This window comes from Lathyrus oleraceus, chromosome 3 (genome assembly GCF_024323335.1).
Source record: "Lathyrus oleraceus cultivar Zhongwan6 chromosome 3, CAAS_Psat_ZW6_1.0, whole genome shotgun sequence".
In the NCBI taxonomy this organism is placed as follows: domain Eukaryota; kingdom Viridiplantae; phylum Streptophyta; class Magnoliopsida; order Fabales; family Fabaceae; genus Lathyrus; species Lathyrus oleraceus.
This window is the reverse complement of record NC_066581.1, coordinates 43,643,177-43,665,876: the sequence shown is the minus strand read 5'-3', so window position 1 is coordinate 43,665,876 and position 22,700 is coordinate 43,643,177. Positions and strand designations below refer to the sequence as shown.

The 22,700-nt window shown below is 37.5% G+C and overlaps 1 protein-coding gene across 2 annotated transcripts; it reads left to right on the top strand.

Moving 5' to 3' along the window:
- Positions 1–6,733: 6,733 nt before the first annotated feature.
- On the top strand, positions 6,734–9,569 carry LOC127132400 (F-box/LRR-repeat protein 3). Of its 2 annotated transcripts, XM_051061351.1 has the most exons (3): positions 6,734–8,159; positions 8,298–8,605; positions 9,208–9,569. In XM_051061351.1, exons 1-2 carry the CDS (start codon positions 6,824–6,826, stop codon positions 8,600–8,602), a joined length of 1,641 nt encoding a protein of 546 aa, XP_050917308.1. In that variant the 5' UTR covers positions 6,734–6,823; the 3' UTR covers positions 8,603–8,605; positions 9,208–9,569. The 2 variants fall into 2 exon arrangements, with proteins under 2 accessions (XP_050917308.1, XP_050917307.1); XM_051061350.1 differs by having other exon boundaries at positions 6,734–8,605.
- The last annotated feature ends 13,131 nt before the right edge of the window (positions 9,570–22,700 follow it).

Below are 22,700 nucleotides of genomic sequence, written 5' to 3'. Positions count from 1 at the left end.
GAGGGCAAATTTTGAGGTGTTACACTTATTGCAGAAGAAGCTGGTTAATTGCTTATGGAACTAGAAGTGAAAAAACATAAAGATTCTTCATGTTTCATATTTTGTTATATTCATAGTGTAAGTTGAAGAATTTTATCGTTGTTAATTAGTCTAGTAACAAATTCAATGAAATTATTTCTATTTTTAATCAAGATATTATTTGTGGAGATTATGATATTGTTTGTGGAGATTATAAGAGTTAAATTTAAAGCAGTTTTTTTAAATAACTATTTTTCACATAAACTAAGTTTAAAACTAGTTGAAATAAAAATGCAGGTTAAAGAAATTAAAATTATTTTTGCTATAAAATTATTTTTTTTAAACCTGATTTATTTTTATAATTTTTTTAAATTGTTTTTTTTATAAAATTGTTTTTTTATAAAATGTTTTTCTAAAGAAAATAAAAAACTAGTTTGAAAAATACCGATTTAAAACTCTTTTTTTAAAATTGATTTTTTTTTCTGTCTTATAGGTAATTACTTAATTTTGATTTTTCAGATTGAAATTTAAAAATAGTGATTGATTTCAAGAGCGATTGGATAGAGTTAAGAAGTTGCCGGAATGAAAATTAAATTTGAGGGAAATTTGGTTTTAAAATTGATTCAAACAAAAATTAATTTTTTTAGTACAAACTGGTTATTAACCAAACCGATCCAAACATAAACCGATTTTAAAAATATAAACCGGTTTTATCAAAGTGGTTTTAAAAACCAAACCGATCCATATATTTGGTTCAATTTGGTTTGGGTTTTGAATCATGCACACCCCTACATTTGGCATACCCCATACACTCCATCCGGACCCTAATTTCAACGTCATTAGGTTCACGACTTTGGGTTCTTTGGAAAGCTTGGACGAAATCGTCAACAAGTTCTCTCCTCAACTTAGCAATTTGTACCTCTGCATCATTCAAAATATAAGGAAGCATAAGAACCCTAACATGATCTTATTCTTACCCATCATCTGATAAAATAGCTTCGAAAGAGTCAAATGAAGAATCCCCCTCCTTAAGGGAATGCACTGATGCCCTTTTTCTTCCAATGTCTTTATGAAAATTACCAAAAAATCAAACAAGTAAAGTGGCATGGGAAAAAAACATCGTATTATATATTTCAAAGTATAAATAATGACCAATGATTACATTCCTTAAAGCACTTTAATTATAATACTACTTAAGCATTGTTAAATTCCAAGTCCTTAGGATGAATTCTTTGGCAAGAGTCTCCAAGGTGTAAACACCATTTGATGTGTTTGTCTTTAATCGATACAAACCTTCCCAATTCGTAACGTGTTTTTCTTCCTTGAAGTTCTTTAAGCAAATATATAAGTTTTATGGAAACAAATACTTTGAATTGTCCTCCCTGTTGGACTCCTTAAGGGGATACAGAAGTTTGATGCATGCATCTTTGAATTCGATACTGGCACACTCACACAATTTTTTTCTATGGAAATGTTCAAAGGAGTATAAGAAGAACCTCTCGGCCAGGACCCATTCTCCCTGTCATCTCTCCGACGATTAACATATTTCTCAAAACATTTAGGCTTAATTAGTCACGAGGTCCCTTAATTTAATTTAAGGTTCCACTTTTATCCCTTATTTAATAAACATTACATTTTAGTCTCTCAAAAGCTATTTTGTTAGTCAACTTGGTCATTTCTATTGACTTTTAACTTTAAATATACTGTGAGATAATATTATTGAGTGTCCATCTAAGACTTTATTAATTTTTTTTAAATATTAAACATTTGATTATTTTAATAAATTTCACACCTTTAGATCTTGATGGTCTATTGGTTGTAACATTACACCATCAACACCTAATACTTTTTATATGTCTTCATCTTCCTCCCCCTTCTTCTTCATCACCATCTTCATTCATCTTAAATAAAATTCCAAATTTTTTTGAGAAAAAAATATTTTTCACTTTTGAATATCTTGTTAAAATTTTAACAACCAAACAAATATATCCACAACAAAAATAAACAAAACTTGACACATTAATATCATTTATCCTTAAATCCCCAACATTCAAACAACAATAAAATTCACACAAAAAATCAACTTCTACAATTCACTATTATGTTAGCAACCTTAACATTAGTTGACTTGGGTTGACACAAGCATCAAGATACAAGTTGCTTAAGACCTCTGCCCTCAACCAATTGAACTTCGAAAATTAGATACTCTCTCCATTACCAATCATATATTTATGTTGTTATGGAACCACTTAAGCTCTTCCATTTGTGAAGAACCAACATACCTCAAATCCTTCCACCATAAAGAATCCTTCATAACATTTCCACCCCGTTCAAGGTCTTAGACTTGATATTCCCATATCTAAATGAAAGCAATTCCTTCAAAATAACACCCTCCTCGTTATAAACACACAATTTCCACTCATTTAATAGAGCTAAATTGAATCGACCACTATTTCATATCCAATTCACCTTGTTTTATCTTACACAAAGAGCCTGTCAACTCACCTAATTTATTCTTCTTTTATTCTCTGATCAACCCCACAAGAAAACCTTTTAAATTTTGCAAATCTTCTTTCTCACAACTTTTGGTGCTTTAAAAAATAGAAAATTAATAGATAGAAATGTTAGATAACACTGAATTGATGAGAACGACCATGTCACTTATGGACAAGTGCTTACCTTTCCAAACAACCAATCTTATTTTTAAGTTCGGTGAGAATATAGTTCCATGTTGATCTCCTTCTTGAATTTAGTTAACTAAAACCACAAGTTTTTTCACACTTGAATTATCTATAAAATAGTGAATAGTAAAAATAATGAATTATCTGTAAGTTAGCACCCCACTACTTAAGTTAAAAAATAATAAAAAATAATAGTAACCAGTGGAGGAACCAGATAAAAAAAATTGGGATAACCGCTAACGTAAAATAAAGATTATAAATAAAATGTAAATAGTATTTTAAATAAAACATTAAAGTTAAAATAAATACAAAGTTAATTACTACAAATTTAAATTACATGACTTAAAACTACCTTAAAGTAATGTTTTACGCGTTCCGAGTGACTTGAAATCGTCAATAATTGACTCCGAACTAATGCTTGCACTAATCTCCCTTACAATATATACTCTCATGCTATCTCCAAGAAACCCATCATCCATCTTGTTTCTCAACTTAGTCTTAATAATTTTCATTGCTGAAAAAGACCTTTCAGTTGTGGCCGTAGAAACGGGAAGAGTCATGATAAGACGAAGTAGTCTATCAATCAAGAAGTAAGTTTCAGCCTGTTCAGATGCAACCAAACATGAACATAGTTCTTGAATAGTTGGTAAATTATTCAAGTTTGATGCTTGACGAGCAACAAATAGAAAATGTTGGAGTTGAAATTGCAAATTATTCTTCTCTTGATCACTAAAATCCATAGGATAATATTTTTCAACTAAAGAACAAATAGTATCAATGCTAAAAGCTTTATATCCATCCTTAGGAGATAACGAACAAGAAAGAGTTAACAAATTCATTGCCTGCTCACTGAATCTGCTATTCAACTCTTGTAACTGTTTGTCAATGGTAGTGAAAAAGATTTTAACTTTAAAGTAATGTTGAATTGTGACTTGATTCTCTTCAAGACGGGAGCGTCCAAATCTTGTTGTTGAATGAACATCATTAAGATCAGGAATCTCAATACCATGCTTTTCACAAAAAGATACCACTTTAGTAAACAATATATCCCAACCATTTTCTCTCAAACCTTGAATAAGATGTTTTGTTGAACGAACCAAGTTCATAGCATTAACTACATCTTGATTTTTTTTTGTAAGGCTTGACAAAGCATATTTGTTATTCCCATGATTTCTTTCATCAACTGCAAAAAAAATATAAAATCAAATGCCTTCAAGTAATTGTAATAACTATCTGCATCCCCACGTGTAGCATAACTCCCTTTATCTTTTGCAATTTTTTTTAAAACTAAACAAGTTGCTTCATACATGTTTATCAAGCTAGATATTGAATCGTAATGTGATCCCCAACGAGTATCTCCAGCTCGTTTCAATGTACCAACTTGATTTGCACCTTTATCAGTTACAATCTCATCAATCTCTAACAAATAAGCAATTTCTTCTAATTGGGTAACTTGTAACTCATCATGACGCTTTGTAGAAGAACAAACAACATTCACAACAAAGATCAGCTTCTCAAAAAATTTATGAACATCTTTGACTTCTCTTGATGATGTAACTAATGCAAGTTACAATCGATGAGCAAAACAATGAACATAATATGCATAAGGACAATCCTTCATAAAAAGGGCTTGTAAACCATTCCATTCTCCTCTCATATTGCTAGCACCATCATACCCTTGGCCACGAATGTTAGAAACATCAAGGTTATATCGAGAAAGTATATCACATATTGCTTCCTTAAGAGTTAAAGATGTGGTGTCTTTAACATGTGCCACATCAAAAAATCTCTCTTGTATTAAACCAACTTTATCAACAAATCTTAATACAAGAGCCATGTGTTCCTTTTTTGACTCATCACGAGCTTCATCAACAACGATATAAAATTTGGAATCACCAATTTCCTCACGAATACTCTTTTTCACCCTACTAGAAAGAATTTGCAATAGCTCTTTTTGAATTTGATATGAAGTATACTTGCAATTTTGTGGAGTATTTTCCAACACAACTTTTGAAACTTCATCATTGTAGGATGCTAAAAGTTTCAATAACTCAAGAAGGTTACCTTGATTTCTTGATTTGCTACTTTCGTCGTGACCCCTAAAAGCACAAGCTTGTAGTGTTAACCAATGAACAGTGTCAATTGAAGTCTTGAGTCGTAACCGATTATTCATTCTTTGACTTGAACTTTGCACTTGAATAACATTTCTAATATGACCATTTTGATTCAACAAGTCTTGACAAGCTTTCATTGCATTGTTGTGTGGTGAGCAAGGATCCTTCCCTATGTGTTTAAGAAAGGAACAATGTTTTTCATTCATAACTTTCTTCCAATTTCTAAAACCCATAGAAATAAAGACAAGTGATCCAGGACGTCCACTTAGTTTTTTGCTAAAAAGGTAACATGGCATCTTCAGATGGTGAATATTCTAACCATGATGGAAATATGCTAAACCAAGTATGTTGAAACCTTCTCGGATGATCCTCGTTACCGGACAAAGGATAGTTTTCTAAATGAATTTGATATGGACCCCATTTTAGATAAGCTCTTCGTATTGCATCCACTTGATTTGGTGGATATTGCCAAATCGGAGGACGCTTTCCAGGATCGTGTTCCAAAGATTTTTCAAAACCATGATGCTCTTCAATTGTTGGATTCTCAAGAACTGTTTCAGATTCAGATGTCGGGATTATAATTTCTTCATCTCTCTCTTCTCTTTCAATTTCACATGCTTTCCTTTTGAAAAAAGAATCAATTTTCCTATTATTCATCTTTACTCTTCCTATAATATCATATCAGATCCAAAAATCAATTTAGAGAACATAAAAATTAAAAGAGAAAAAAATTAATAAACTTAATTAATCAACTTTAATCTGTTTTCAAATACCGGTAACTTCACTATTAGAAATTAGCAGCAACAATGATTAAATAAACCTTATTACAGTGTATAACTATATTTGTAAATTATTATGAATTGGCTTAATAAACCTCATATAGATTATTTTAATACATCAAGAAAGAAGAACCCTAAAAATCTCAAAAACACAAATCAAACAATCGCTTTAATTTATTACTTTTTATAAAAGAAGAATGAATAAAGTTTTTTACCTGTTAGATGCCGATCACTTTAATCTGTTCCGATTCCGGTGCCGGTAGCAAACCCATATGAGAAAGAAAGGAAATGTAAGAGTTTTTTACCTTATCTGTATTTTAACCTAACTTTGAACGAAAAAGAAAAAATAAAAATTAATTTTAATTTAAAATAAAAATGTTTTAGTAATTTAATATATATGAATTAAAAAAAAAGTTGAGGGGTGGCCGTGGCCTTCCCACGTCTCCCTCAATTCCGCCACTGATAGTAACACATTCTTATCTTTATTATAACCGCTTCACGGAAAATATAACATATAATGATATAGGAGTAATTGATAAGGGTGACTGATAAGTTAGGAGCTCAAATAGTGTATGCTCGAGACTAATAAGAAGATCCTTCTTTTATTGCATAGATATATCCCTCAATCGGACAAAATTTCAGTAACTTTGCTTTAAAATATGACTTTGGTAACTTTAGTAAAAAAGTTTATCCTCTTACATTAATATAATATACGTTACTAATTTATTTATTTACAAAATTATGGCTACATAAAGTTACTCAAGTCATTCCCCAATCATGTACCTCACTTTGTGTGTCTTTCGAGTGAACAAGACAAAATTTTAAAATAAATTATTCATTATTGAATGTCTGAAGGCATATGTGAATTAATAAACTAAAAGTGTCTTGCTAACTTATATTCTTGGGCCCAAGTTAAAGTTACTATTATTAAAAATCAAATGCACGCGCTCCAAGAAAATATTTTTATAAATATATCATTAACTTGTGTCATTGGGACACGGGTTAGCATTAACCAAACTAAAATAATCATTATTATTATGATAACTAATTAATTAAAAGAATTGAAAAAAACCTAGACTTAAAAAAAAGCCCAAAATTTAATTTCTAGAAAATAAAAAAGTCTAACCTCAAAATTTAACCTCACACATAAAACCTAGAATTAGAAAAACCAGTTAAATCATTGGACGATTACCACCGTCGTTCTTTGGAAGACAGTCCGCGTCGACAATCAATGGAACTGAAGAGAAGTAAAATAATGGAAGAAGCTGAGTATTCATATTTACCAGATGAATGCTGGGAATGTGTGTTCGAATTTCTCAACCACGGCGGCGACGATGACGACTACGATCGTAATCGTAACTTGAAGTCTATCCCCGCCGTCTGTAAGCAGTGGTTCTCCATCACCAACCGTATCCGATCATCTCTCACTATATATGATCCAACAGCCCCCTTCTTATCCCGCCTCTTCCGTAGATTCACAAACCTTACCTCCCTCGACCTCACTCACTTCCACGGTGACCTCGATTCACTTCTCCTTCAAATCTCTCTTTTCCCATTGAAACTCACATCACTCAATATCTCTGACAAACCTACCATTCCCGCTAATGGCTTACGAGCTTTCTCTAAAAACTTTACAACTTTAACCTCTCTCATTTGCTCCCATATATCTTCTTTCAGTTGCACTCACTTGTTCCTCATCGCTGAATGTTTCCCTTTAATAGAAGAACTCGACCTCCATCTTATTCATCCTATCGCTGCTGAAACTATCCGTAGCTTTCTCGATGGGTTTGAGGCGCTTTCATCATCACTTTTGAAACTCCGCAAGCTTGATCTCACTGGCCACTTTTATATGAATGACAAATCAATTTTGCAGTTGTTTAAGAACTGCAAGCATCTTGAAGAGGTTAGTGTGCTTCATTGTTTTAAAATAACCAGAGCAGGTGTTGTTTCTGCCCTCGGTGAGAAACCAACAAAATTGAGGTATTTGTGCCTTCCCGTGTTCCTTATTCCAGAGGTCATTGACTCCTTGATGAATTTCAAGAATTTAACTTATATTGATTTGTCATTTTCCTCTGTTTCTATTTCGGATGAAATGCTCACCTCTATTGCAATGGAAGGTCTTCCTTTAAAGACTTTTATGATGGCAGCTGGCGATGGCTATAGTTATGCTGGAATATTTTCTTTGTTATCCAAGTGTCAATCTATCCAACATTTGGTTCTTCATAGCATCTCGTTTTTGAATGATAATCATGTTATGGAGCTGTCTTCTCATCTCGTTGGTTTGTTGTCGCTACGTTTGAGTATGTGTTTTATGGTCACTTATTCAGCTTTGTTTTCATTGGTTATGAATTGTCCTTCACTCAGTGACATCAACATGGAAGACATTGGGGGTAAGAGTGTAATGAATTATGATTCTTTGATGGAATTTGGAGTATACCCTCAATTAAAGTCTCTCTATTTGCGTTACAATTCATGGTTAAGTGATGAAAGCATCACAATGATTGTTTCTCATTTCCCCAATTTGCACTTGCTTGATTTGAAATCTTGCAAAAACATATCTCAACAAGGTATTATTCAAGTTTTAAAGAGATGTCATAAGATAAGTCATTTGAATTTATCATTATGTAACTTAAGTTCGGGAGTGAAGCTATTTGAAATGAACTTTGAAGTTCCCAAGTTGAAGATGCTAAACTTGTCATTTTCAGAAGTTGATGATGCTACACTCTATGTGATCTCAAAAAATTGTCCTCGGCTTTTGCAATTGTTATTAAATGATTGTCTTGGATGCACAGAGAAGGGAGTGAAATATGTGCTGGAAAACTGCACACAACTCAGAGAGATAGATTTGGAAAACTGTTTGAATGTGCATATTAATGTTGCAGCCTCAGTGCTATTTTCAAGTCCATCATTGAGAAAGATAACTGTCCCACCTCATTTTCGTTTCAGTGAAAGTGAGAGGAAACTCTTGTTGCGTCGAGGATGCATTGTTTGCCCCAGTTTTAGACTTTGAAATGTAAGATGTCTTTCTTTTCATATTTACTTTTCTGTTCTGGAATGAGCCACACTTCAATGCGAAATTGTTTTATTTATTTATTTATGCTTTTATATGCGTATTTGCTCTTCAATTTGTGCCTGATAATTGCTTATATATTTGTGAAAGTTTTCATATTTTGTATTAGGCACAATAGAGGGCCCGAAATCTATTATTTTAATTCAATTTGTTTTAAATTGTATTTCTTTTCTTGGCGTTGCCTTAAATTATGTCACTTGATAATATTCTTGTGTCGTATTTATTTCAACTCTCATTGCCAACATTACATACTTTAGTTTTGTGGTTTATACAAGTGTCGGACACTGTGTGTTGGACACCGCGACACACCTACTCCTAGAGGTGACCATGCTTCATAGATCATACTAGTTGCATTCTATTTGAATATTTCTGATGGAAGGGTGTTTGTTTACATTCTATATTGGCTTCATAACTTTGTGCTTCAAATGGCTTTCATTTGTGTTTTATTTACATTTTTTTCCTGGACCATGTTGTTAGATTATTGTAAAAATCACATATCTCCGTCTAGTATGTGATAATAATGAACTTTCTTTGGCCTCATACAGCGAATGGGGCTGGCCGAATTAGTAAATGTTAGTGTCTTTCAATCGGTGTGGAGCACATTGAGGAAGCAATGCAAAATATTTTGGATGGTACAGAGATGGTGTGGTATTTTCTGTTCTGCAACATTATGCTGATCATGCTGAAAAATGAGTGATATGGTTAAAGATAAAGACTCATGATATTGAGATTGTGTTTAAGAGTTATTTATATTGGCACTAGAAACATGAAATCATTTTGTGCTCTGTGATTTGATTAAGAATATTATTTCTACAATTGTATTGTAGTAGTAGGTTGTCTGTCATAAACTCACCTTGTTTTCATGTCACTGAAATTTTATTCTATTTATCTCAACTTCTGCTATCCATATCAACTCATCATATTTATTTACATTAGAATTTTCACAAATACATGCCAACAGAGATAATTATATAATTTGTACTAATCTAAGGTATATGATATAAAGCATCGATAGAACTTTTACAATGAATCCGAAATTAGAACGAGTTGATTCTGAATTAAATTTTCTATCTAAAGCAACTCTTTAAATAAATAAAAGTGATTATTTTCGAAAAGAGATTTTGCATTTTAATGTGCAAAACCGGATAGTTAGATTACAAAGACAAAATCTAGTACCAGTCATGCGAAAGCGGAAATTATCTTCAACTTAATCCTTTGTCTCATTATAAATATAAGTAACGACTCTGTGGGCACTCATAATTAAATAAAAATCAATTTAATTTCTGTTTTTGTCAACCAAAACTATTCTCTTCGTCTTAGATAAATATAGTGATAAACTATTCTCATTGTCTTAGATAAACATAGTGATATTAGAGAACAATAATGGTCGATTGGCCTTTGTGGGATTGATAATATTTTATACTAAATGCGTTAAAATCGTCCACTTGCATCTTGTGCATTAAGTGTATGATTTTATTTTTAAAAAAGATTATTATGATAGTACATGATGAATTGCATCATTGTATTTTTTATATAAAAAAATGCCAAAATTTACTCTCTAGGATGAATAAGGAAGTGTATATTCGTAATTTGCTACGTAGATGCATCTCTGGATCCATTTATGCAATGTTTTAAAAATCGGATCGGAATTGAACCGGTGAAATTTGTGGTTTAAAGTTTAATTGATTTAACCGGTTAAATCTACGGTCGAACCGTTTATTGAATAAACTAATAATATGAAACTAAATTTCATGTTCTCACCACCGGTTACCCAACCTGATAGTGCTGACGCCGCGACGAAGGCCAAAGGCAAGCAAGTTGTGAATGAGGGTACCTCTGCACCACAGGCTGGCTCTGAGCCTACTTTTGCGAAGGATGTGGACGAACTTTTGAGAATTATAAAGAAAAGCGATTACAAGGTAGTCGATCAGTTGATTCAGATGCCATCCAAGATATCTATTCTCTCACTCTTGCTGTGTTCGGAGGCACACAGGGAGGCACTCCTGAAGGTCCTTAATGCTGCATATGTGCCTCAGGAGATCTCAGTGAACCAACTAGAAGGGATCGTTGCAAATGTTCATACAAGCAACAGGTTGGGTTTTATAGATTCTGACTTGACGCCAGCTGGACGCGATCATAACAAGGCTTTGCACATCTCGATGGAGTGTAAAGACACTATGCTATCCCATGTTCTGGTGGATATAGGTTCCTCTCTCAATGTGCTACCCAAGAGAGCCCTGTCAAGGTTAGATGTAGAAGGTTTGATCTTGAAGCCTTCCGATCTTGTGGTAAGAGCCTTCGATGGTTCTAAGAGGTCGGTGTTCGGAGAGGTAGAATTGCCAATTCAGATTGGATCACAAACCTTTAACACCGTATTCTATGTGATGGATATCAGTCCTTTGTATAGCTGCTTGCTGGGTCGTCCTTGGATCCATAATGTTGGGGCAGTCTCCTCGACCTTGCATCAGAAGATCAAGTTCCCGGTCAACGGAAGAATTCACTGTCTGTGGTGAGGAGGATATTCTGGTCAGTAACCTGTCTACATTCAAGTATGTAGAGGTAGAAGGTGAGATTCATGAGATCATGTGTCAGGCCTTTGAGGCAGTTCAAGTCAAGGATGCAGCTCTAGTGGAAGAGGTTGAAGCAGGTGCATCTTTGTCGTCCTTCAAGCAGGCACATGCCTTGGTAAATTCAGGTGTTGCTCCCGGTTGGGGACGTCTGGTGGATTTACCTGTAAAGGAAGACAAGTTTGGGATTGGGTATCAGCCAACATTGACTTCTACAACTTCAACGCCTCAGACTCGTCAGGGGCCGATTACTTTCTCCATTGCTGGCATCATTCAGTACGGCCAGGTCTCTGCAATCAACAAAGAAGATGGGGATAATGATTGCGACATTGACAACTGGGTGCGTCCAAGGGTCCCGGGTGAAGTTCTCCACAACTGGTCTTCTGAAGAGATTATCCAAGTCACTCTTCTTAAAGAGTAATTTTCTTTGTTTATTCATGCATATCCAAGTCTTACATTCCTCCCAGGGCGTGATGACTCATTGTAGGGCTCATCTATGTGGATACCTACATTTTTTTATCATAAATAAAGGATGTCTTTTTGCATTCAAATATTTTGTTCACTGTCTTTCTATTTTTGCAGTTTTCAAAAATAAAAAATATAAAAAAAAATACATTTGGCAATGTTTTGTTTAGTTTCCACTTCTTGTTCACACTCATAAGCACATACCATCACTCATGCAGATGCACGTCACCAGATCCTATTGATAACAGTTCTGCTATAGCTCGCTTCGACTTTGAAAATCCAATCTTTCAAGCTGAAGAAGAGGGTGATGAAGACTGTGAACTCCCTGAAGAACTTGTCAGGTTATTAAAAAAGGAGGAAAGGGTCATTCAACCGCATCAAGAGTCTGTTGAAGTAATTAATCTCGGCACCGAGGACGCCAAGAGAGAAATCAAGATAGGGGCTGCTTTGGAAGATAATGTGAAGAAGGGGCTGATTGAATTGCTGCAAGAGTATGTTGACATCTTTGCTTGGTCTTATCAGGACATGCCAGGGCTTGACACAGACATTGTGGTACACCGTTTGCCTCTCAAAGAGGATTCTCCTCCGGTCAAGCAGAAGCTCAGAAGAACAAGACCAGAGATGGCTATCAAGATAAAGGAAGAAGTGCAAAAACAGTTGGATGCAGGGTTTCTAGCGGTTACAAATTATCCGCCATGGGTTGCAAATATCGTTCCAGTACCTAAAAAGGATGGAAAGGTATGGATGTGTGTTGACTACCGGGATCTGAACAAAGCTAGTCCTAAAGATGATTTCCCATTACCTCACATCGACGTTTTGGTGGATAACACGGCTTAGTTCTCGGTATTCTCCTTCATGGATGGCTTTTCTGGCTATAATCAAATTAAGATGGCACCAGAAGGCATGGAGAACACAACTTTCATAACCCCATGGAGCACCTTCTGCTACAAGGTGATTTCGTTTTGTCTGAAAAATGCTGGGGCAACATATCAACGAGCTATGGTAACTCTTTTCCATGATATGATTCATCATGAAATCGAGGTTTATGTTGATGATATGATAGCCAAATCTCAGACGGAAGAAGAACATCTGGTGAATTTGCAGAAACTGTTTGAGCATTTGAGGAAATTCAAGCTGAGGCTTAATCCGAACAAGTGTACTTTCGGGGTGAAAAAGGGATTGAGGTGGATCCGGCCAAAGTGAAAGCGATACAAGAAATGCCTGAGCCAAGAACAGAAAAACAAGTCTGTGGTTTCTTAGGAAGGTTGAACTACATTGCAAGGTTCATCTCTCACCTAACAGCCACGTGTGAGCCAATATTCAAATTGTTGAGAAAAGATCAGGCCATCAGGTGGAATGATGATTGCCAAAGGGCTTTCGAGAAGATAAAAGAGTATTTGCAGAATCCTCCAATCCTTATGCCTCCAGTCCCAGGGAGACCGCTGATTATGTATTTGACAGTACTTGATAATTCCATGGGTTGTATTCTCGGTCAACACGACGAGACAGGTAGGAAAGAGCATGCCATCTACTACTTGAGTAAAAAAAATCACAGATTGCGAGTCGAGATACTCAATGCTTGAAAAGACATGTTATGCACTGGCATGGGCTGCTAAGCGATTGAGACAATACATGCTGACTCACACGACCTTACTGATCTCCAAAATGGATCCAGTCAAGTATATATTTGAGAAGCCAGCTCTCACCGGAAGGGTTGCTCGTTGGCAAATGGTACTGAAAGAGTACGACATCCAGTATACCTCCCAGAAAGCCATCAAAGGGAGTATTCTGTCAGACTATCTTGCTCAGCAGCCGATCGATGATTATGAGCCGATGAAGTTTGATTTTCCAGATGAAGACATCATGTTCCTCAGGATGAAAGACTGTGAAGAGCCAGTTGTTGAGGAGGGACCTGATCCAAATGAAAAGTGGACTTTAATGTTTGATGGGGCCATTAATGCCAAAGGAAGTGGAATTGGTGTTGTCATTACCACCCGAAAGGTGCCCACATGCCTTTCACCGCTCGTCTGACTTTCGAGTGCACCAATAATGAAGCTGAGTATGAGGCTTGTATCTTGGGTATTGAGCAAGCCATTGATTTGAGAATCAAGACTCTGGACATCTTCGGAGATTCAGCTCTAGTGATCAATCAAGTGAATGGTGATTGGAATACTCTCCAGCCTAATCTGGTCCCCTACAGAGATTACACGAGAAGACTGTTGACTTTCTTCACAACAGTAAGGTTGTATCATATACCTCGTGATGAGAACCAGATGGAAGATGCTCTTGCTACTCTGTCCTCCATGATCAAGGTGATTCGGTGGAACTATGCTCCCAAGATCGATGTTATGCGCCTTGATAGGGCCGCGTATGTGTTTGCTGCTGAACTGGTAGTTGATGACAAGCCCTGGTACCACGACATCAAGTGCTTTCTGAAGAATCAAGAGTACCCTGCAGGGGCATCCAACAATGATAGAAAGACTTTGAGAAGATTGGCAGGCAGTTTCTTCTTGAACAAAGACGATGTGCTGTATAAGAGGAACTTCGACATGGTTTTGCTCAGATGCGTGGATAGACACGAAGCAGACATGTTAATGCAAGAAGTTCATGAAGGCTCCTTCGGTACTCATGTCGGCGGACATGCAATGGCTAAGAAATTGTTGAGAGCGGGTTATTACTGGATGACCATGGAATCTGATTGTTTCAAATATGCTCGGAAGTGTCATAAATGCCAGATTTATGTTGATAAGGTGCATGTGCCGCCAAATCCTCTGAATGTGATGTCTTCGCCGTGGACGTTTGCTATGTGGGGCATTGATATGATTGGAAAGATTGAGCCGACTGCTTCCAATGGGCATCGTTTCATCCTTGTTGCCATCAACTATTTCACCAAGTGGGTCGAAGCAGCGTCATTTGCGAAGGTCATCAGACATGTGGTTACCCAATTCATTAAGAAAGAAATCATTTGTCGTTATGAGATTCCCGAAAGAATCATTACTGATAATGGTTCTAACCTCAATAACAAAATGATGAAAGAGTTGTGCAAGAACTTTAACATTCAACATCACAACTCTTCCCCTTATCGTCCTAAGATGAACGGTGTTGTTGAGGCAGCAAATAAGAATATAAAGAAGATTGTGCAGAAGATGGTCGTTACGTACAGAGATTGGCATGAGATGCTACCCTTCGCCTTGGATGGGTACCTTACTTCAGTACGTACATCGACCGGGGCAACCCCTTATTCCCTTGTGTATGGTATAGAAGCAGTCCTATCTGTTGAAGTGGAGATTCCTTCTCTAAGAGTCATGTTGGATGTCAAGTTAGACGAAGCTGAATGGGTTCGGACAAGGTTCAATGAGTTGAGTCTTATCGAAGAAAAGCGAATGGCAACCATTTGTCATGGGCAGTTGTATCAGAGTCGGATGAAGAGAGCCTTTGATTAGAAGGTGCGTCCTTGATGCTTCCAAGTCGGAGATTTAGTGTTGAAAAGGATCCTTCCTCCTCAAACAGATCACAGGGGCAAGTGGACTCCTAACTATGATGGACCGTATATTGTTACCAAGGTTTTTGATGGTGGAGCCTTAATGCTTGCAACTATGGATGGTGAAAACTTCACTTCCCCTGTGAACTCAGACGTAGTTAAAAAATACTTCGCATAAAATAGATCCGCTGGACAATAAAAAGAATAGTCCAGGCAAAAAAGGGGCATCCCGGCGAACCAAAAAAATGAAAAAAGGTTCGGGAAAAAGTTAGGGATTAAAAATGAAAAGATTGTACACCCGGTAAGTTGAAAACCTGAAAAGGCAACTTAGGCAAAAATGGGTATCCCGGTGGATTGAAAACCCGAAAGGGCGATCCAGGCAAAAGTTAGGGATTAAGCGAATGACTGCGTTTTGAGTAGTTCTGAATCTCATCTCGTGTGGATAACTGGAAACTTTCAAAGGATAGGAAACAGTCCAATCATCTTTTTCAGAAAGCTGATCATCTGGAGGATCTTGAAGACGAGCGAATCATAGCAGAATTGGAACCCGATAGAAATCCATTTCACATTGCCATTAGATTAATTTCTGTTTTTATCTGTTGTGCAATTACCTCTTTCCAGGGATTGCTTCCTGATGTAAATACCTATTCAGAGGCCACTCAATCAATAAAATCATGTTATTTAGTACATCTCTGTGTTCATTTTCATTTTACTGTTTTGTTTGCAAAAATGACGTCCGAATTTTTGATAAACATTGCATCATGAAACATAAGAGCTTTACAGGTACGTGCTTAATAAACATTGAAAATTGCTGTAAATTTTAAGTGCTTTGGATCGTCTATTCAGAACAGGTACACTCGGGGCATTTCCTTAAGGTCCCCATCAAATGATCGCGGATGTTTTTCCTCAACAGTTGGAATTTGGAATCTTATCCCTGCAGAGCTGGTCCGAGCGTTGGATTCTTCAATCCCCAGCAGGCTCTTACTGCTGTACTTCCCCAAGCATTTGTTTTAGATTATACATTCACCAGTAGAGTCGACAGTGTCAGACTGTATATCCCCAACGGAGTCGACAGTGTCTGACTGTATATCCCCAGCGGAGTTGACAGTGCCAAAATGTATCTTCCCAGCAGAAGCGGCTGCTCCTCAGAGTTCGATGCCAGATCGATGATCTCGATGCTAGACCCATGGTCTCTTTCCTTGAAGCAGAATCTCGGTACCGTATCGGTGTTTTCTTCCCCTGCTGAGTCATCTCTCTCGCAGATTATGGTTGCCAAAACCACTGTCGCTTTCCTCAGCAGCAAGTTTTCAGTGTCATTTTCTCCCCAGTCAGAGCCTCGGTATTTTGTTATTTGCCAGAACACCGTGTGGCGGGTCATTTCCCCACAGAGTTCTTTGTGCTGTGCATCTCCAACAGCCTTGCCAGGGTCCAGAAGATGGTGATCATTTCCCCAGCAGAATTCCTTGCCTTAGCTTGGCGTTCTCTCTAATCAAGCATTTCACATCCCTGCATGTAGAATCATATTGCGTTGCATCCTCCCAAATTGCGTAGCATTTCCATTTTCATGGAGCATTACGCCATTGAAAAATTCAAACATACACATGTAAAACATAAGGCATTCTCGGTATCCCAAGTGATAAGCCAAAAGTTGTTTCCAGTACTCAGACTGAAGATTGTTCATGACTTATCTTTATTATTCCCAACAGGGGTCGTTGGCCCACGCGCCGCCTTAATTATCATTTTCCCTATTTCTGCCGATGCTGGAAGGCATGAAAGTTTCCGGTATTCAGACCGAAGTGGCATTCAGGCCAGTTTTCCGATGTTCAGATTGAAGAAGTTTCCGACATTCAGGTCGATGCAACTTGTGGCATTCAGGCCAAGTTTCCGGTATTCAGACCGAAGTGGCATTCATGCCAGTTTTCCGATGTTCAGATCGAAGAAGTTTCCGACATTCAGGTCGATGCAACTTGTGGCATTCAGGCCAGTTTTCTGGTATTCAGACCGAAGTGGCACTCAGGCCAGTTTCTCGGTGTTCAGACCGATGTTTGATAATCTAATATCTTCCGATGTTCAGATCGAAGAAGTTTCCGACATTCAGGTCGATGCAACTTGTGGCATTCAGACCAGTTTTCCGGTATTCAGACCGAAGTGGCATTCAGGCCAGTTTCCCGGTGTTCAGACCGATGTTTGATAATCAAGTATCATCCGATGCTCAGATCGAAGTCATTTCCAGTATTCAGATTGATGAGCGGTATTCATGCCATGGTTATTTCTTCACAATAATTGTACCTTGCCATGTCCTCTTTCACATCCTTTTGGAATCATCTCATTTGGGTCCATGGTTTGAGAGATACATTCATTTAAGGTGGGCACCATGACTTAATTTTCTAGGCAGATTTTGGGCCTGGCTGGCCCAATTAGATTTTCTAAGCATACTGCACAAACCAGTCACGTTTTTTTACCTCTTTTGGCCATGCATTGGACATCCATTCACTTAAGTTTGGCCCAAAATAACAACATTTTACACCTCACTTCACACTTTTATTCTTATGGATAAATCACTTAGTAAAAAGCCCATGAGAACACCTAATCCACCCTATTTAAGAAGCTGATACCCTAACCCTAGAGGAACATTGGAATTTCGTGGCAAGGAGGCAAAGCTTCATCACATATCAGATTCTATTCCACTTCTATTTTCCATTAGGTAATCATCTCTTCCATGGCCATGTTTTGATATATCTACGCTTGCTTACCATGTTCATCACCATTAATCCTTCCATTTTCATATTTCTTTTTCTTATTTAAAATATTTTCTTCGTCCATAAAATTACCCAAAAATATTTTTCACTTTTCTTAATGTTTTATTTAATTTTATATAATTTTTATTTTCGTATATTTTTAATATTAATATTTTATTTTAATTATTTATTCTAAATGGTCCATTTTAACACACTTTTTTTTATTGATTTTATTTTTATGACTTAAAATTATTGTTAGCATTTGATTTTTGGGATGAAGGTTGACCAATTTCTCATGGTCAACCTGAACTTTTCTTGGAATTTTATTTCACATTTTCAATTTATTTTGGATTTATTTTTGACCTAGTTTGGTTGGTTGACTTTTAATTTGACTTCTGTTTTATTTTAGTTAATTCACGTGCCAATTTTCATTATTTTTAAAATCTTTTTGGGGGATGATTATGTCCTGACCACACCTTATTTAGTTTAATTTTTCATAATTTTCTTGATTAATTTACTATTTATTCTTGATTTATTTCTAACCTAGTCTTATTAATTGACTTTTGGTTTGACCTATGTTTTGTTTTAATTAATTCATGTGCCAATTTTCATTATTTTAAAAATCTTTTTGGGGGATGATGATGTCCTGACCCCACCTTATGTAGTTTAATTTTTCATAGTTTTCTTGATTAATTTGCTATTTATTTGTTATTTTTTAAGTTGACTTGAGTTTTCAGTTGACTTCTTTATGATCGATGTTTGACTTAGGGATTGCTTATGGCAATTGAAGAGATCTTTTGATCCTCCCTCGTTCATCTTGTATGCCATGTATTAGAGGCATTTTACCTTGATTTTTTTTGGTCCTTACCTCATTTCCTGATTAAATTATTCAGTGGACCCTTCGTGTGCATATTCTCATATGTTTGATTCATCTGTTATCTTTTATACTTGTTTCTCTCATTCATGCTTTCTATTGCTTGATTATTTAACATGTTCATACTCCCATGCATTGTTTAAATACTCCATTATTTAATTCTTTGGTTTGATTATATATTGTTTATTTATCCGATCTGATTGATAACTGTTGCCTACTTGTATGATGTATGAGGCGTATATTCTTATTGTTTGTTTGCCATGAACAATCCCCATTCATAACAAATGTACCCGTCTCCCATAAAGTGTATAATATTTATTTCTTTATTTCTTTAGTCACCTGTTAACACAAGAATTAAAACGAACATCCGATAACCATTTCAAAATAAGATCAAAAGCTCGATCCAACATCGAGTAATCATTTTCAAAACTTAACAGAACCAGCACACATTCATCCATCCTCTTGTAAGTCGATTGCCTTAGGAATCGCCATCTACCTGTAAGTCTATTGCCTCCAGCATCGCCATCTACCCTTATCCGTAACTCCTCTCCGCGCTCCATCCGTCGACTCTTGTTCCGTTTAGGTAGCACCCATTAGGTAGAACGCTTTGTATGATAACATAGGTAGAATTCCCCTATTCTTTCCATGCTAACATTAGGTAGATGTTCCCCTTTGTAAATCCTAACACATAGGTCCATATTGCATGACAACTCTAGAGCAGATCCTCCCCACTTTTAGACCTTCTGTGCGTCTCCGATCTTGTGGCATGTCAGTCTGTTCTATTGCAAAGAGGTAACTGCATAAGACTCGATTCAGCGAGCTGCGACACCTACTGCTAGGACGTTGAACACACTTCCCACCCTCCTTTGACACAGTTGGTGTCCTCTTTTGTAAGTCCATGTTCAGATGGAAATCCTTAACCCCTAGTTAGTTGAACTGCGTTTTGCTCTGATTCTCATTCCAGATGAGATACGTAGGCATAAGACGCGACGTCTTACCGAGCATACTTCTCTTTAACCCATAGGTAGCTGAGCTACGAAGACTCTGATTCTCATACTCAGATGAGATACGTAGGCAGTGGATGCGACATCCTTGCGAGTCATTTTCTTTTAACCTTCCCTTTAGTAAATAGTACTTTAGATATACCTACACCCTTTAGACTAGAACAACACTTATGAAAAGGGCTCCCTAGGAGTACCTAGGATGTTTTGGGTGCTTAAAACCTTCCCATTGCATAACCAACCCCCTTACCCAGATCTCTGACATTTTTACTAGTTTTTGATTCGATAAAACTTTTAGGTTTTTGTTCGCTTTTTAACCATTCCTTTGGATAAATAGAAGTGTGGTGGCGACTCGAATTGTATGGTTTACCTTGGATTTAGTCAATATCTCTAATGGTAACGAATACCCCGCTACAACCTTGTAGTCGCTTTTCTTTATAATTCTCAAGAGCTCGTCCACTTCTTTCGCAAAAGCAGACTCAGAGCCAGCCTGTGGTGCAGAGGTACCATCATTCACAACTTGCTTGCCCTTGGCCTTCGCCGCAGCGTTAACACTATCAGGTTGGGTAACTGGTGGTGAGAATAGTCTACCACTTCTGGTGAATCGCCCAATTCCACCAACATTGTCCACTGCGGGATCTTTTATTTCAACTCCAAGTTCAGACTTCTGATCTTGCACCTCTTCTACTTTCAGTGGCTGCTCCACTCCATGATCATGTGTGTATACACTCCCCCCGTAATGCCAAGGAATGGCCTTTTCGCTGGTGAAAGGTAAAGGACCAGGGGTCGTGATGGTCATAGTGGATTGATGCGGTCGCACTGGTGGCACCGGTTGCGCTTCTGGCACACTGATCTGAGCGGTCGGGTAGAAAATTATGATAGTGGCAACATCACAGTCATACTCAGAAATCTCATTTATTGAAAAACAAATTTCCGATACATCAGAATCAAGTTCATCAATTACATTAGAATCAACCATAATGTTTGGAATATCATCAACAACATCAGAAAAATTATTTTTCATCATCGGGAATTACAAAATTAGCAGGAACAACATTTGTAAATTCTTCAGCATCTTCAGGAAAGAGAGGATCAACATCTGCATTCTCAACAAACCCTTCAACAACCCCTTCAATAGACCTTTGGGCAGATAAGTCTTCAGCTTGGAGGATACCATCGTCAAGCAAGGCCTGGATACCCTGTTGCAGCTTCACACAACCCCCACTCTATGCAACACAACCCAAACAACCGTTCCCACAGCCGGGGAAAACATTTGCCTTTAGCAAGTATTCTTTGATTTCTAACAATGGAGTCTTCAGCTTCAACACCTCCTTGACTAATTTGACTTCTCCTTCCACCATGTTAACATTTGCTCTACCATGCTGCGACATAGGATTATTGACAACATTAGGAGTCGGCGCAAAGTTAATGGCCTTTGAATCAATGAGGTCCTGAACTACGTGCTTAAAAGCTTTGCAGTTCTCAATAGTGTGGCCAGGTGCCCTAGAGTAGAAATTACACCTAGCATTGGCATCATAACCCACTGGAAGCCTACCAACGGGAGGAGCCAAAGTGCGTAACTGCACAAGTTGCAACTGCTGAAGGTTGGGAAGCAATTGGGCGTACAACATCGAAAGAGTGTCGAAACGCCTATCCATCATCCTCTGTCTCTGTTGATAAGAAGGTCTGTTACCCTGTTGTTGTTGGTATTGATTTTATTGACGTTGTGGTTGTTGTTGTTGCACTAGTGCTGCAGCCGGAATGGTCACAGCTGCAACATAGGGTTGCTGATGGTAATTCTGAAAACTGCTCCTTCGGTTACCTCTGCTCTGATAAGAAGACACAAAATTTGCATCTCCTTCTCTCCTCTTCTGTCCTCCTAAGAACGACTTCTTTGACCCCGAAGATGATCCAACCCCATTTTGGATCTTACACATCTTCAAGTAGTTCTCCACCCTCTCACCGGTAGAGACCACATCAGCAAAATTTAAGGCGTTGTAACCCACCAGACGCTCCAAATAATATACAGGAAGTGTGTTCATAAACATGTTGGCCATCTCTTTTTCCAACATCGGAGGCTGAACACGGGAAGCCATCTCTCTCCAGCGTTGAGCATACTCCTTGAAGCACTTGTTGCTCTTGAGAGACCGATTCTGGAGTTGAGTCCTATCAGGTGCCATGTCTGTGTTGTACTGATATTGCTTCACAAAGGCCTCAGCCAAGTCTCTCCAACAGCGAATATGGGCTCTGTCTAGCCTCATATACCACTCCAAAGATGCCCTAGCTAGGCTGTCCTGGAAGAAGTACATGAGCAGCTTCTCATCATCAGAAAACGCAATCATCTTACGGAAGTAAGCTTGTACGTGAGTCTTTGGGCAAGAGTTGCCATTGTACTTATCAAAAACAGGGACTATGAATTTTGGTGGAACTCTCACACCTGGGACCAGCCCCAAGTAAGCAACATCCACACCAAGAGCATTCTGCCATTCCACAACTTTCAACCTCTCTTCCAGTCTCCGGAACATAGGGTCCATACCATGGCCCATGCCAAAGTCCTCCTGAAGTAGGGGGAACTGATCCTCCTGATCATCATGGATGGGTTGTTAATCAAGGTTGACATGTGGTGTCGGGATAGGCCCTGGTCCATTGGGTCCATTAGCCTCTCCAGCTGGAGGATCAGCCACAACCTCCGGTTGAGTAGTAGGGGGATCCCTCTGTACCAACAATCTAAGCTCCTGCTGTCCCTGAGCCACTCCTTGGACCACTTCCATGAACTGATTCATGCGAATCCTCATCTCAGCGAGCTTTGCTTGTAGACCTTCCATTGCTCTTTGTTGATTTCTTCGGGTACCGTATCGGTGAATGCCTGAGTCAGCTATCCTGCTAGTGGAATACCAAACAAACTGAGAACA